Here is a 17797-nt window from a genome sequence, read left to right as displayed (position 1 = left end):
ATGTATTAAATTAGGCAGCTTTATTCATAAATTCCTCCTTCTGCTGCCCTAAAGTAGCACAGCAAAAGAATAAAGCCTGCCCTGACCACTTCTTAATTTTACATTTAATTATTGAGTAAAAATGTGTCTTATCTCCAGTGCAAATCTGCCTAATTTGTCTGCCCAGGATTAGAGGTGCAGGGGTCACAAATACACATGAAAAACTGTCACAAAATCTTTGCTAACTGACATACAACCTGATTTGCTTTTAAACTTGGTGCTAGCTTGCTTCATAAATGTTCCTTTGTGTATCATGCTGGCTGACTATTGCTAGTAAAATAATACTAATGCTTGGGGAACTTCATAAAGTGTTCTAAACACCCTTTAGAATTCTGTCAGCCCGCCACACAGAAATTGATGGTTCATGTAGCTGATTCATGTGCCTGTCACAGACAAGTACATAAATTAGTAATTGCCCAACACTTAGGTTAGAGGTTAGAGTGTCCATACTGGACATGGATTTAGAGTATGTGTTGGTAGTGCTACTGAAACTGGAGCACATGCTTGCCTGAATTAGAAACAGACAGTTTTAAAGGGGACTACCACCGACAGAGCTTTATTGAAGTCCCTTTATTGTTCTTTTCTTCTGATATCACAATCACTTGATAACTGAACAATGATAAAATGTCAGTAATCAGATTTTAGAAAGTTACCCTGTCATAAAGAGCATTGGTTTTGTCTCGCTCTGATGTCAGGACTTTGACATTAGCCTGGATCTCCGCCATGCGTCGTTCATATTTGGCAGGTATGTCCTGGAGGTCATCACGTTCCTGAGTAATCTTTTGCTGAGAAATAGTATGATAGTGACATTACACAGGTAATCTTAGTTTTGTAAATGTTGAAAAAAGTATTTTTTGTATGGCTAATTTTAATCTTATACTAAATTTACAGTGAGTCATGCTGAAAATGGTTATTTGTCAATATATGTACAGAAGAGTCAGATTATCAATAATAAAACATCTTCCATAATTAGTAAATATTCAAATACCTTACCTGCTTTAATGTATCAATACATATCAAAAGCATTTTGCATTTTCCTCCCTGTTCTAATGTTATGAGAGCTCTGTGGTCAATTGCAACCTGTTCAAATTTCCCCTCTGACTTATAACGCTGTCTGAAGACCCCTTGACATTCTTCTAGATGTTCAATACCAAATCTGTTTCGGGGATAAGCAAAGAGCACACACACACGCATACACACTGTGGTCACCTTCCTTCACAACACTGGAACAGAAAGCTGTCTGCTTCTAGTACAGCAGGTAGCCACTGCTGTATCTAGGAAGTTTCTGGACTATCAACTTTTTCATAACAGCTCTGACAAGTACAAGGTCAACAAAATGATTTACTTTTATTTGTGTCCCAAGATGAACTGGTCCTTTTGGTCTCCACCCATTACAAAGCTGATTGTCATAATACACCTCTATGAAGATCAGCACACTAAATTATTATTACTTTCCAGGTTGAAGAGTAGCTCCATACTCTACTGCATACTGCTGTTGAAAAGTCCACAATAATTCCAAAAAATGTTTTGAGGTTGGAAATGAGACCCACACTGGGTTTTACCCAGGCAGTCATCACCCTAACATTGCTTTATTCTGACCAATCTCACCCCTGCAATTTTGTTACTAGGCCCACGTCAAAATACCAACTACCACTCCACATTTCCTTTTCAGTGTAATACGGATGTCACCTCTAAATGGCACAGGCATATCTCAGTTCACTTTGCAAAGAATAATTTTCTCATAACCTGAACATTACTTTTGTAAGCAAAAACTTGCATTAAACACATGAAGAATTATGCAAACTACATACAATGTATTTGCTTTGAAATGGCCATCATTTTGTAGTAGATTGACTGCTCTAAATAAGATGAGTCCTCTGCTAATGTAATATAATCCAATAGATAACCTACTAAAGCGATGTATGGTATTACTGTGTGCTAATTCTAACTTTGCCTAACATACCAAGTTTGCATAAGCCTTTGATGTTTTTCTGGAAAATTGTAGAAAACATGCTGATTCTCAAATTTCCTAATGGGAAGTGAAAGTGAAAAGGTAACCAGATGTTCACATAAAGAAGTGCTCAATATTACTCATACTGGAATAAGTATGACCACTAAACAAGATGGCTTTGAGTAGGGACATACACATACTGGCCTCTTTATTAGGTACACCTTGCTAGGGCCAAGAAAATATGTGCCACACCATTACACCACCACCAGCCTGAACCATTGATACAATTTAGGATGGATCCATGCATTCATGTTATTTATGCCAAATTCTGACCCTACCATCTGAATGTCACAGCCACCAGTCTGCCCATTATCCTCTGACATCAACAAGGCATTTTCATCCACACAACTGTCTTTCACTGGATATTTTCTCTTTTTCGGACCATTCTCTGTAAACCCTAGAGATGGTTGTGCAGGAAAATCCCAGGAGATGAGCAGTTTTTGAAATACTCAGACCAGCCCGTCTGGCACCAACAACCATGCCATGTTCAAAGTCACTTAAATCTATTTTCTTCCCCATTCTGATGCTCGGTTTGAAATTCAGCAAGCCGTCTTCACCACGTCTAGATGCCTAGTTGCTGCCACGTGATTGGCTGATTAGCAATTTGTGTTACCAAGCAATCAAACAGGTGTACCTAATACAGTAACCAGTAAGTGTATATGAAGATATTCATAAGTAAAGCTTGATAAAGTACTCTAATGTGTAAAGATAAAAGGATACTTTCTATAGTCATTTACCAGACTTTTGCTTACCCGGGAGGGACTGCGTTTGGGGCTATGAAATCTAAGCATTTTCCTCAAATGCTCTGCTTCCCTCCTGTAGTGATCTCTTTCTTCCTCCAGGTTTTTAACAAATGAGTCCAGTTTAGAGGGAGATGTTGCCTTATTCTTTTCAGTTACAAAAATTTTCTTCTTCTCTATTGAATTAAGAGAAAATAAATCATAATCAAACTGATATATATATATATAGTTATATAAAAACAGTATTTAGTGCCATTCATTTCTTTAAAGGGAAACTATAATTAATGATTCAGAGTCGATTTTATTTGTTTTGCTTAGACTAATATTCTGTATCTTGTTTTCTAGGTTTTTTTGTTCTTGTTTTTGGATAACATGGAGAAGGGTTAAGACCTGTCAGGTTTTTTGGTCTCTTTAGATTTACCCTCACTTGCCTTCCTGACCATACAAGTAGTGAAAAGGAATCACCCAAACAGAACACAGACAGTATTAAACACAATGCGTTTGTGGAGCGTTACCATAGACTTAAATGGAAGGCATTGAAAGGCTTCAAACTCCTCCAGACTTGACATGGGGCTTCAATTCTGAAGTGACGCGACGCTAACGCTTCATGTTTTGATAATGTGAACAGCACTGTGTGCTGTCCATAGTATCATTTGCATAGGTGTTTGAGGAGCATTAAAAACGTCCCTCAAACACCTGCTTTCAATGCCAGTGTGATCTAGGCCTAACTGGTGCTGGTACTTTGCAATTTGCTTGAGACTGGCTGAGGGGTCCAGCACTGTTAAATAGGGGTAGGAAAAAATTTCTTAAGTCTTTTGTAAGCTCTGACTTGAAATTTACACAGGGTTTGTTCTCTCTATATTCACAGGTGAACAAAGTAGTGTGCATAACATAACGTATTTATTATTTAGGCCTCATTTAGATGTTGCTAAAAAAAACATCAGAAGTGCATTTTTTGAGAGGAGCTTTTGGGCTGAAATAAATGCTTGATGTGCACATTAATTATAGTGAAAATTGCAGAAGGGAATGTTTTGGAAAAGACACTTATAAAATCAAATGACCATAAACGAGAACTATGATGCTTTTTCTGCAGAGATGTGCATGGACCTTAAGACCTAAACACAAAGAAAGGTCATCATCTCTGGTGCATTTGATTTAACACTTGTGTGAGGAGAGCAGAGTTGTTTTTACTTTTTCACAAAGGTGAAGGTAGATGCTGTGTTATGGATCTTCAAAAATGTTTAAACTTTTGGATGTTTAGTAACAATATAGATGTTTAATGAACAAAAAGAACTCAGCAAAAGAACAAGGATTTAGGGCCCTTGCACACTAGGAACTGCAGGTGAATTGCACAAGAATGCTGAGTGGTTCCTGTGCAATTCACATGCAGTTCTGTTCCGTTGAGATTTTGGCCCCATTAATTTTGAATGGGCTAAAATCACACAACCACACCAAAAGTAGTGCATGCGCTACTTTCTTAAATGCACGGCAACCGGATCACATGGTACAATAGTACCTCCATTTGCATCTTGCGTTCCGGGTATCGTTATGTTTGTATTTACACCCACAGCCAGGGCAGTGCGACTGGAATGCGGTGTGGGAAACTGCACTTCATTTTAGTTTGAAGGGGCCCTTAAACACATGCATGTGTGTGTCTACATTCTCACTTGGGCAGAACATATTCCTGATAATTTTGAAGTGTTTTTACAGCATTTTACAAGCTTTTTTCAAGTGTTTATGCATGTGTACCAAGCTTCAGAAAGCACATATATCACATTTTTAAACATGTTCCCATTGAAGTCCATAGGGCTAATAGCGCCTTAAAAAGCATAGGATGTCATGCATACAAGTGACTGAGTTTTGCAATGTGAACAGGCACAGTTACAAACAATGAGATTATGCATGTTGAGTGTAGCCAGGAAAACATGCTACAAAGGTGTGAATAGGGGCTTACAGTTTACTATATATATGAAAAGGCACTTATAATTTTGAACCCCTTATAATCACATAAGGGATGTGCTTCTGTTTTTTTATGTAGTTTTGAGTGCTTTGCACTTCAGAGGGCAGCACCTGCAAAAATATTCACAATAGAAAATATCATACATTATTGTTATAAAATGATGATCCATGCTAGTGCTTTCCACAGAAATATTAGCAATCTTAAACAGGGATTCTTCTATAAAAATAATAAAAATCACCAAGTCTCCTTAATAGTCCATAGTATTTAAATACTTTACAATGAAATATAAAATATTTTAGCTTACTGCTCCTTAGATGTGATGGCTATAGTAGTTTTCTATTTTAATTTTTTTTCTTTATTATCAACTGGTAACCCTGCCGGTAACATACTTCTTGTCCTGGGGTGACAACACTTACTCACCATAGTGTATCTGTAGAGGAGCTAAGCTGTCATCCTTGGACAAGAAGAGTGCTAGGACTACAGAACATCTTTGCCTATTTTCCTCACCATAATATGGGGCAGGGGGAGTGTTCTGTAGTTCTCAGAGATAGCTGGGAACAGAACTAACCGACAAAAGTGCAACAGAGCAAAGTCATCAGTTCACAATACTTGGACCAACACATTTTTTTCTCATTTATCAAATATAACAAAACTCTTTCAATGGTATATTTAACAGACAAAAAGGAAGTAAGTAAGATAAATTAATTGTTAGAGTTAAAGGTTTTCATGAATAAAGTGGTTAATAAAAAGTGACAGAAAAATACCTGTTTTCTCCAGTTTTTCTACTTTCTTGCTTAATCTGCTGTTGTCCTCCTGCAGCTGATCTAATAGGGCATTTACAGCTTTGTTTTCTTGTTTCCTTTCTTCAAGTTCAACTTCAATTTTTTCAAAATGTTCTTTAGTAATGTCTGCATCCTATTTTTAAAAGCAAATATACAATGTCAAATGCTCTATGAACACAAATATAATAGGCTTCAGAACTATTATTAAATGTTTCACCCTCCTTAAGGCTAGATTCACACCTCTGCAGTTTGTGTTTGATCCATTTTTGCAGTGCTTTTTGTAGTGCGTTTTGCTTTTTGCACATGCGTTTTTGACATGTTTTGCGTTTTTTTTCTTGTTGCTAGGCAGATTAAAACGCATAAAAAATGCAGCAAAAATGCACTAATGCTTTTCTGCAGAGTCTCCATTGAAGTCTATAGAAACGCAACTTTTTTCAGTTAAAAAGTCCCTGACCCTTTCCAAAAAACGCACCGGGTGAAAACGCGGAGATGTGAATGTGTCCCATAGGAAATCATGTTAAATGGACTGTAGTGTGTTTCTGCAAAACGCTGCGGAAAACGCTTACGTGTGAACCTAGACTAAAACTCACTAAAAGCAGAGCCCATCCAAAACCGGATTCAGCACGTTCAACTAATAGCACTTTTGCCTCATAGTACTGATTCCTGAGTTTGACAGCCACTTTGGACACCTCATCACTTGCCATGGGCTTCCTCCCAAAAATGTACTGTCTAGTTATAAAGGAGAGCAGATACCCCTCTCTAGCAGACCCCTAAGTGTTTACTCCACACTACACTACACTGTGCCAGTCATAAAATGTAGAGAACACTTGGGTTTATTTACTAAAGCTGGAGAGTGAAAAATCAGGCTCAATTCTGCATAGAAACCAATCAGCTTCCAGGTTTTATTGCCAAAGCTTAATTCAACGAACTGAGATTAAAAGCTGATTGGTTTCTATGCAGAAGTGAGACTGATTTTGCACTCTCCAGCTTTAGTAAATAAACCCCACTGCGAAACCTTTAGCATTCCATTTTCTCTGTATATCGCTGTAAATGGAGGAGAGTCTTGGACAGGTCATGTGAATTTTTTTTCTGTTTATTAGTTTTAATAATTTTTGGAACTTTGCTTGTTTCAGTGTCCCAAAGAAAACAATATCTTAAACACATCCATAAAGCACATAACTGCTTTATAATGTGTTTTTTAAGCAGCTGTTTGACCATGGTAAGGCCACATGGTTGCTTTGTAAATAGGCCCCACTGTCCAAATGAGCAAACCGGACCTGAGTACATCAGGGACTTTGGTCTGTAAAGCTAGCATCACACACCTAGATTTCTCTTGTTCAGCCAATGATCTCAATGTCAGAAAAATTAGAAAAAAAATCAATAGATTCCTCCATCTACTCCAAACAATGTGAAAGGAGGAATCTGTATTGCCTGCTACTGTATTCAAGCACCCAACCAGTGATTGCATCTGGTTGGATTCAGTCACCGATCACCACCCAGCTCCTTCGATTTTTCAAATGAGTGTTGTAGAGCTGGGTTGTGCCGAAAGGGCCACCGACAGCTCAAATCTCGTACTCAGCAGGAATCAGCCAAAATTTGAGCCATGTATAACTAGCTTAAAATATATGTAAACCCTCACCTTGTAAAACAACCCATTCAGTTTAAAATAGAAATAAAAGGCACAATGTGTGTATGGATATAACATTGTAAATACCTTTATTCCCTGTTTTATAAGTGATCACATATCCTTTAAGCTCCTTATGCAGCTGAGAACAGAGAGCTGGGGGGGGGGGTTCAGCAGTATACTGAATTTTCCAGTGAATGGCAGTGGGTGGCATGTGAGCATAACTCTGACCATTGAAGGAGGGCGCACCGAGTTCCCAGCACAGCTGGAAAACTGACCACACAGCATAGGGACTAGCAGCTACACCAGGGATTTCACACAAAGGAAGCAACACAAAGAGAACAGGATACTTTTTCATACAAGTACATGGTATAGCAGGCACATATCAGGAATATGAAATGTTGGGTTCACATAGTCTTTAAAGTGGTTCTAAAGTCTAAACGTTTCTTACCTTAATGCATTCCCTGCATCAAAAAGGTAAGGTAAAAACATTTAGCTATCTTTTCTATGCCTCCCACCTGTAAACACATACCTATCTCTTTTGATCAATCCAGCACTGTCCTGGCTGCAGGTCCTCGCCCTCCACTTCTTGGATTCAAAGGAGACTCAGGCAGCAGCAGGAGCCATAGATTCCTGCTGTGGTTATTCAAATCCTGTGAGGAGGGAGCGAGATATGGAGCTGCACTGTGTGTGTCTATGGACACACACAGCCCGGCTTGGATGTGCGCCCACACAGGTTTCCCTGTAGCCCACAACTTGTGAAGAAGATGCAGACAGCAAAAGCAGGGACCACTAAAGAAGAGGTATGGGACCACTCTTTTGGTTGTTGCACAGAGAACGTAAGTGTAAACCACTTTTTTTATTAGGATAAAAGAGATAAACTTTAGTACCTTAAATTCCTCTAAGGACAGAGGCAGGTTATATGCACTCTATAAAATCAATGTTTAAAAAAGCTGTTTCAGACTCTCTGCAGTAATGACTGATAGCCACTGACCACATTATCGAGGTTGGCAGAATGGGGAAGAGCAGCATTTTATTCATGACAAGAAAGATGTACTTTTATATTCAAAATAATAGTGATACATAGGAGACGGATATACTAAAAGAGTTGAGGATTTTCACACAGAGAAAAAAAGAGTGACGAATTACTTCAATTATCCAGTCATGTAAAAAAGCAAACTCCTGTTTCACCAGTACGTGATTGGATAACTGATGTGAATTTTCACTTTTTTTGTGTAAACAATTTCAACTTCTTTAGTAAACTAGGCTGCATTCATACCTGGGCAATTTTCTGCTTGAAGCTTGTAGCTCTAAAATGCTCAACAAGCCAAATCCCATTCATTTCAATGGCCCTATTCACATATGAGCGTTCTGTCACATGAAGCAAAATGCCTGTCAATCAAAAACGTACATGAGCTTCTTTTTGGCAGATTACAAGTGCTTTTGGCCTCATTAACTTCAATAGAAATGCCTGAAAATGTGTGACTTGAGCATTTTTAGGATCATTTTTTTGTGCATTTTCTGCTCAAACAGCAGCTCTCCATTTCTAATTTCCTCCCTCTCTTCACTCCCTAGAGCTTTCTATTTGCTCAACCAAACCACCTGAAGCTGTAAACCACTTGTAATATGCTTCTAAAATGCTTGTAATACACTTCTAAAAACACTCAAAAACTCTAAAAAAAAACCGCCAGTAAATCTCTACGGTCAGCTGTGAATGCAGCCTACGTCTCACAGATACCACCAGAAAAAAATTTTTACTCACTGATTTTAGATATTTGATTGTAAGCTCTAAGCTGTCAATTGTTTTTTGTTTTCGTCTAACTTCATTCTGAAAGCACAAAAAACTGTTTTAAGCAATTTTATGAAGACTTGAAAAAAGCTTGATTAAAAAACAGATCTCTTTTTACCATTTATCTCAGATTCAATATACACTCTTATACGTTTAATGAGGTGCAAGTTTTTTTAGTGACATAACACAAGACAATTGATTACACAGAAATAAACTTTGAATAAAGTAATTAAAACATGAAATAATGCTTGACAACATAGGTGAATACTATGATTATTAGTAGCAGGAACAATATAACTAAGGTTAACCATGTTGGTAAGCTATGTCATTGATATGAAATATGGATGTCCTGGTCCTAATATATTCTGTGAAGCAGTACAGATAATAATAATTAAATTGTGATAACCTATTTATAAATTGCCATGTTTACCCCTTTAGGACCAGGCACCATGCAATAGCTGGTTGGCGCACCTACTACAATGAGTAAATGCTAGATAGATCCGTATGTTTATGTTGGTGCAAATGCCTGGCAAACACACAAAGATGCTGCTCCTGCTGTCAGCAGAGAGCATTGGCTTAAAGTGATACTAAAGGTTTAATTAAAATAAATAACAAAATTGTCATACTTACCTGATCTGTGCACATCACTGAATCAGGATCGGGCTCAGATATGTATTGGGGGTGCTGTGGGGGAAGCTGCATACTGAAGTTTTTTTTATCTTCATGCATAAAATGCATGAAGGTAAAAAACCTTCAAGCTTTGCAACCACTTTAAGGTACAGAGCTAAATGGGGTGTCTCAGTGCCATGTGATCACTGTGATGGACAAATGTTTGTGGAATTGTTCTTTTTCTTTGGAGGGATGGGGGGGGGGTGTAAAAAGTTTTAGGTCTATTCATGACATTTAGCTATTGCCTACAATGCAGTTTCATTTTCATAGTAACTTATTCCACTGATAACAGAAAACATACACTTCAACAGACATATTTTTTTTAACCACATCAATATCAGCATGTTTCTTCATTTCCAAAGAATAACCATTTCACCTCCGCCTCTTTCTGTGGTGAAGTGGTTACTGTGCCACAATAAATCTTAGTGTACCATGACCATGTTCCATGTTTTAACCGCCTTCATAACCGACATGTTTCTTCATTTCCACAAAAATGTAGCACATGAGAACGCCTTGGGGCATCCACTATCCACAAAGTTAAATTTGGGGGCATTGGTAAACAATTTTTTTCATCCACTTGTCCTCCATTCTTAGATCCTGTTTCATTCATAGAAATTGTAGTACAGCATCTATGAATGGAGGGGGAGTGGAAAGGGTGAGCATAGTCAGGATCTCTTTAAGAGTACCTGAAACAGCCTCTTTGTTGTTTTGACCCCTGCCACACATGACTACAGCAGCAGTGGTGGTGGTGTTGGTGAGGGAGGGTCGAGGCAGGGCAGAGGAAGATTTTCACAAACAGAAGAGTAATCCGCACAAGGGACACATTCTACTGACTGAAAGTTATGCACCTTGTGCTGATTTTTCTGTTTTGATTTTGGCTGCATCTAGGCTTTAATTAACCATTTGTTCATTTATAAATATCTACAAATAGTAATTTAACTATTGTGTAATCATCACAAGCATAACAAGGGGTTGGTTTACTAAAACTGGAGAGTGCAGGTGCAGCTGTGCATAGTAGGCAATCAGCTTCTAACGTCAGCTTGTTCAATTAAGCTTTGACAAAAAACTTGGAAGCTGATTCCTTTCTATACAGAGCTGCACCAGATTTTGCACTCTCCAGCTTTAGTAAATCAACACCAAAGTGCAAAGTAAACTTGGTGTGTTCAGTGTTCATAAATATTACAAGTATACTTATAGCCAGTCCAAGGACTGCAAAAATTGCTAGGCAAGGTACTACATCATTCACACAGGGCTCCCTGGACTCACTTGTCTGCACGACATGTTATGTGTGGGAATTAAAGGCATTCAGTGTCATGTTATGGGTGTTATGGTATGCTGAAGGAGGACAAATCTTCTCAAGAAAACAATAAAGCCTTCAGTATCTGGACTGTTCTATTACTATTTATCTATTTTATTTAAAAGTGAAAACAGCTAAGAGTATAAAGGTTTGGCTAGACAAAGAATACCTATCTATCCACAGCATCTGCACAGCCACACATATTTACACAGCTAGTAACAACAATCTGAATTTGAGAAACAGAAAACGTCTACCCCAGATCCCAAGGTGCAATGTTTGGTGCCTAAGCAAACCACTGTATTGTCAGGCCTTGGCATTGTCATATCAGAGACTAGGTAATTTGTCTATGCCTATGCAAATATGGATTTTACATTTTGGTGCTGCATGGTACCTGCTTTGATGCTCACTTCATTTAAATTTACTTTGTCTTGTCATGGGTTCACATTTAAAATTTACTTTGTCTTGTCATGGGTTCATGTTAAAGTACACCTCCTCTTACACTTAATACACACTACCACCTTGCCCATTCAGGGCAAAATTACAGGTTCTCTTGTAAGGAAAAAAATAACCACATGTAAGCTCTAAAACAGAGCTTGCGCACAGTCAGGTCTCAGCACTGCAACACAGCAGCGCAACATAAGGGAGAGCAGGGAAAGTAAATATCAGTGGCTTACAAAAAATCCTGACACTGCCCTGAATGGGAAAGCAACAGAGTGTCTTTAAGAATAATAATAGAAATGTAGAAAGATATACTTCTGTCACTTTTGTTATGAATAAAGCAAAAAAACTTCCATATTTTGGTATATTAATTAAATGTAATACTGAGAAAAATATTTAATGAAAACAGAACATATAAAAGTATGTGTGTTTTTAAAACACCCACCATTGTTTTCTCCAGTTCTTCTTCTGCAGCTTCTAAGGTCTGTTCCTTCTCTTTCTCCAGTTGCTCTGCCATCTTGTCTATCTCTGTGAGTTCTTTACAGAGCTGTTCGTTTTTCCTGGTCAGGATATCTACCTGACTGCTCACAGCCTCCTTATTTTCTGTTAAGTGCAGAATGTGCTCCTTTAGGCCTCGGTTAGTATTCTGAAGTTCGTCAATCTACAGGAAATAAGATGTTACATACATAAATACCACTTGCAGGCAGAACAGGTCGTTCCACGATGCAAGATGAGAAATTTGTGGTGTCACTTTAAGGATGATAGAGATGGTTTTTATGAGTCTCCATTTTTTGGGATTCTTTTTTCCTAACTGTCCATATGTGAACTTCTACATTTGTGTTTGTTTTTCTAGGGCTGCTTTAAAAACTCTTTGTACTAGAAACATAAGTCTATTGTCTTTATAAATGGTACATGATAGGCAGGGGGGGGGGGTGACTTGGGGCACTTTGCTAGGGGAAGAGGTGACAAAAACCCCCCAACAATGTGTGGTTGGAGGCGCTTCCAGAGATGGAGTCAAAAAAATGCGCATTATAACATGCAAAAAAAGAAGAAAGAAATTTATCAACAAGATTGTAAAAAAATGCCTACCAGCTCTCATCTGTTTAAATATACTGTAAATAGGTAACAATAAACAGCAGTGTTCAACAGCATGCCTCAGTTTTGTGCCAAAGTTTTGTAGCACAGCAGCACCGGAAACCTCCTTTAGGACATCCAGAAGAAGTCCAACCAAGGAGTGAGGCAACAACTGCTAACTGCATGAGAAAACAACAGAAAACTGTGGACTGCCTGCAGCACAAACAGCCACATGAAAGACCTTATGCCCCAAGCTGGCTTCAGACAAGGCCACAACAGCCACATGGTTGAACTTGAATGTGCGAACCGAGGAGCAGGTGGTAGCCTTTCAAATCTTGGAAAACAATGTATTGATGACAGAAAGTCCAAAAGGAGCTTACAGGTTCAGTAAAGTGTGCCTTTCCAGGAATGAGTGGAATCTGATCTTTAAAACCATAAGCTTGAATGATGGACTGTCTGAGCACCCTAGAGATGGGGTCCATCCGAAATACAAAAAGAAAATCAGTCTTCCTGAAAGAAGCAGTGGCTGAAAGATAGTCTCTTAAAGCCCAAACTACATCCAGGCAAATCTCAGTATTGTTAGAAAAGCGCCACACCCTAAAAAACTAAAGCAGATATTTCCCACTTCAAAAAACTCATATAAATTTTTTGACCAGATAAATAAAATGAAATGCGCTAAATCAACATATATTCAATCAATCAAAAGGTGAAAAAAAGAAAGAATTACATATTAAATGTCCAAAAAATAAATGTCCAAGAAAATATATGTGTCCAAAAAATATATATATAATGTGTCCAAAAAAATTATATGTGTCCAAAAAAATTTAGTCAAATTCGTGTCCACACCGTGTCAAATCCACCACCAAAAAAAATGTTGGATCACTCACCAGAATTCAATGCTGATCAACAATTGGACCAGCAAACAACACTTTTGCTCTGAGGAGCAGTAGATATCAATTGAGTTCTTAGATGCAATAATCTGCAGCCAACCGATATCCTATAGGATGAATCGCCACCATTCAAAACTATGGTTAATTTCCAGGGGTATATATCATTTCTAGATCGTATGTCTCCGTATCATTGGGGCCATATTCAAAGGTAAAAAGAAAAGATCATAGTGCAACCAGCTTTAAAACATATAAAAGCTTTACTATATCAATCTCACTCACATTTTTAGGTGTCTACACCGACACCAGTATTATGGGCATTGAATCGAGCAAACGATGTATCGGCACACCACCGCACACCACGAATCTTCTAATCGTAGACCCAGCGCTTATTCCCAGACGTCGGCATCCAGTAGGCCACGCCCTACGCGTTTCGTCACCAATGACGTCCTCACGGGGCGGTCTGGATGTAGACGTCAATTCAGCATAATTTATACCGCTCGCACTCTGCATCGCGGTCCGACACAGCCAATCACAATCATATGCCAGGTGGTGTGTCAGATGTAATCACAAAGAGAAACAAAGTATTCAGCCATCCCAAGTCTGATGGCTGGTACAGGGGTCATCACCTTGTTATTGCAGGAGGCCCACAACAAAGTGAGTCCCTCTGTTGTGATGGCAGATGGACCTTGTAGTCTTCTCATTCACAGATCCCTGAGAAATGAATTGTGATGGGTGGTTATGCCTGCATAGTCACTCTGAATTCAAGCACAGGAAAAAGGTTGAATGTAATTGAGGAGGGTGGGGATGGTTTGGGAGTTGGGGAACGTGACCAGGTTTCAAGTTACACTCTGAGGGCTCATTTACACTTGCAACCATGTTTGCCTCTCCTCTCAGAAGTGCTCTGCGGTGGATTGCTTTTCAGAGGCATTTGACACATGGCTTGTAGTATGTCACCTCCTCATCACCTGTGTGAACCCCTGAAAATCTGCAGCATCGTGCTGCATCCGCCTGCATTACACATGGTTGTAGCACAGCCCCAATCCCTTGAATAAGACACATTGGGTGGTGGTACTACCCACCAAACACGACCAGTGGTATAATTTTTTTCTCACTCCATGCAGCAGCAAAATGAAATAACATGAGTGGGGACCATCAGTTGGGTATATGGTGTAACGTGAAACATAGCCAGAAAAGTGAATCAAGCCTTAATCAAATTCTTTTACTTAAAACCAGTTCACGCTACCTGTGTGATAAAACACAGCATTTTACCGTGCAGAAAGCACCGGCTCTGGTTTGTGGTGCCTTCTGCTTTCAGGCCCCATTCACACCTGAGTGTAGTGTTTTTGTGCATTTTTTCGCACATTTTGTTGCGCATTTGTGAATATTTGTGCATGATTTGTTCAGGCATTTTCGGCCTTTTTGAGTTCTGGCATTTTTGTAGTAGCCAATGGAGAAAAATGTCATGTGTGACATCATTTGTTTCCATGGCAAAAGCATTTGAAAATGAGCAATTTGCACATTTCCATGTATTTCTATGGGAATTAAAACGAGCCAAAAATGCATCAATCTGCCCAAATGGAGCTACAAAAGTAGCTCCAAAAAGAGTGGAGATGTGGATTTTTTCTCCCTGAGCATTTTGGGGCTTCGAGCTTCACGCTACAAAACGCTCAGGTGTGAATGGGGCTTTAGGGCACGTTCAGATGTGCAGCAAAGACACTTAACAGGTGTTGAGCAAGCGATATGTTACCGCCTAACTCCCTGATTTACAGAAGAAAAATGTTTATTTTTCCATGCAGTGGGGCTATGTCAGCACTGCATGGGTTAACTGCTTGTTTTGTCTAGGGGCGCAAGGAAAAGCTATACTTAGGCTGCCCATACATTGTACAATTTTCTTGAGATTTTTGGTTTAGATTTACCAAAAACCATATAATATATAATATAACCTGAACAACACTTTCAATTGTATCCATTTAGGCAGGCCCTTGCACTACATATTTGAAGGTAAATCTAAAGAAAATTGGGCAGAAATTGGACAGAAAATTTTATAGTGTACGGCCAGCCTTACCTGATCCTTCGATCCTCCAGAAAACAATGCTCCCCCACATCCAGCAGTGGACTGTCCCTGCAGTCCTCACGTCCTATGGGCATAATGATGTCAGGAGCAGTCCATTTACAAGACCGCTAGTGTGTGGGGGAAGGGCAGGAGCGGTGGGGACAAGTCTTGTGCTTGGAGAATCGGCGGATTAGGTAAGTATATCTCCGCTCTGCAACCCCCTAGACAAAAATGAGCAGTTACCCATGCAGTGCAGGCACAACCCCACTGAATGGAAAAATAAAAATTTTGCCTGGCGTTCTTTAACCCTAACCCTGCACTACCACACCCCAACTGGTGGTTGCAATATGGCTCCACAGACCTGCATTAGTCATGTTTGGCTGTTTCTTTTATTTTCACAGCCATGACGCTGTTCCATTTTTTGCTGCAGCTACAAAGCGGCATGTGTATCGTTCAATAGAAGGATGTGTTGTAGGATGAACAGGGCACATACAGTATCTCCCAGAAGTGAGTACACCCCTCACATTTGTGTAAATATTTTATTCTATCTTTTCATGTGACAACACTGAAGAAATGACACTTTGCTACAATGTAAAGTAGTGAGTGTACAGCTTGTATAACAGTGTAAATTTGCTGTCCCCTCAAAATAACTCAACACACAGCCATTAATGTCTAAACTGCTGGCAACAAAAGAGAGTACACCACTAAGTGAAAATGTCCAAATTGGGCCCAAAGTGTCAATATTTTGTGTGGCCACCATTATTTTCCAGCACTGCCTTAAAGCGGAGCTCCACCCAAAAGGGGAAGTTATGCTTTTTTTGAGTACACTCCTAAGTGAAAATGTCCAAATTGTGCCCAATTAGCCATTTTCCCTCCCCGTTGTCATGTGACTCGTTAGTGTTACAAGATCTCAGGTGTGAATGGGGAGCAGGTGTGTTAAATTTGGTGTTATCGCTCTCACTCTCCCATACTGGTCACTGGATGTTCAACATGGCACCTCATGGCAAAGAACTCTCTGAAGATCTGAAAAAAAGAATTGTTGCTCTACATAAAGATGGCTTAGGCTATAAGGAGATTGCCAAGACCATGAAACTGATCTGCAGCACGGTGGCCAAGAGCATACAGCAGTTTAATAGGACAGGATCCACTCAAAACAGGCCTCGCCATGGTCGATCAAAGAAGTTGAGTGCACGTGCTCAGCGCCATATCCAGAGGTTGTCTTTGGGAAATAGACGTATGAGTGCTGCCAGCATTGCTGCAGAGGTTGAAGTGGTGGAGGGTCAGCTTGTCAATGCTCAGACCATACACCGCACACTGCATCAAATTGGTCTGCATGGCTGTCGTCCCAGAAGGAAGCCTCTTCTAAAGATGATGCACAAGAAAGCAAACAATTTGCTGAAGACAAGCAGATTAAGGACATGGATTACTGGAACCATGTCCTGTGGTCTGATGACACCAAGATAAACTTACTTGGTTCAGATGGTGTCAAACGTGTGTGGCTGCAACCAGATGAGGAGCACAAAGACAAGTGTGTCTTGCCTACAGTCAAGCATGGTGGTGGGAGTGTCATGGTCTGGGGCTGCATGAGTGCTGCTGGCACTGGGGAGCTGCAGTTCATTGAGGGAAACATGAATGCCAACATGTACTGTGACATACTGAAGGAGAGCATGACCCCCTCCCTATGGAGACTGGGCCGCAGGGCAGTGGTCCGACATGATAACCCCAAACACACCTCCAAGATGACCACTGCCTTTCTAAAGAAGCTGAGGGTAAAGGCGATGGACTGGCCAAGCATGTCTCTAGACCTAAAGTCTACTGAGCATCTGTGGGGCATCCTCAAACAGAAGGTGGAGGAGCACAAGGTCTCTAATATCCACCAGCTCCGTGATGTCGTCATAAAAGGACTCCAGTGGCAACCTGCAAAACTCTGGTGAACTCCATGCCCAAGAGGGTTAAAGTGGAGTTCTACCTGAACAAAAAAAAATAAGTCAGCAGCTACAAATACTTTTAAAATACAGCCACTTACCTGTTCCTCGGTCCAGCGGTGTCCTCACCACCACTGGTTTCACCAGCCGTCTTCACTCCCTGGCGCTGGAATCTTCAGTGTGGGCACCCGGCTGTGACAGCTTGCAGCTTCACAGCCGGGTGCCCACTGCGCATGCGTGAGAAGTGCTGCGCTTGTGAATGGCCCCGTAGTCTTCAGGGACCTGTCACATGTCCCAGAAGACTATGGGGAGGACGACTTCTGCTTCCAATCCCCTAGGTGATTGTGGCGTAAGTGGGAGCGGGTACCTGTCAAATTCGGGTACCCCCTCCCCCCGCTCCTCAAAGGTGCCAATCCTTAATGGGGAGTGGGGGACAAAGGCGCAAAGCGTAACTTCCACTTTTGGGTGGAGCTCCACTTTAAGACGGTGCTGGAAAATAACAGTGG

At 40.1% G+C, this 17797-nt stretch overlaps 1 protein-coding gene across 1 annotated transcript in view; it reads right to left on the bottom strand.

Annotated features, from left to right (window-relative positions):
* The window catches only part of TSGA10 (testis specific 10), a 98045-nt gene that overhangs the window by 79085 nt on the left and 1163 nt on the right, over window positions 1-17797 (bottom strand). The window contains exons 2-6 of the mRNA XM_089693443.1: window positions 11795-12010; window positions 8919-8984; window positions 5515-5665; window positions 2803-2966; window positions 693-824 (exon numbers count right to left, since the gene is read on the bottom strand). Coding sequence (XP_089549569.1) covers window positions 693-824; window positions 2803-2966; window positions 5515-5665; window positions 8919-8984; window positions 11795-12010 — 729 coding nt within the window. The remainder of the gene's footprint in view (window positions 1-692; window positions 825-2802; window positions 2967-5514; window positions 5666-8918; window positions 8985-11794; window positions 12011-17797) is intronic.

Source organism: Staurois parvus, unplaced genomic scaffold (genome assembly GCF_062004578.1).
Source record: "Staurois parvus isolate SC_StPar_1 unplaced genomic scaffold, SC_StPar_1.0 ptg000634l, whole genome shotgun sequence".
Taxonomy (NCBI): domain Eukaryota; kingdom Metazoa; phylum Chordata; class Amphibia; order Anura; family Ranidae; genus Staurois; species Staurois parvus.
The sequence above is the reverse complement of the archived record's forward strand: the minus strand, read 5'-3'. Positions and strand labels throughout refer to the sequence as shown.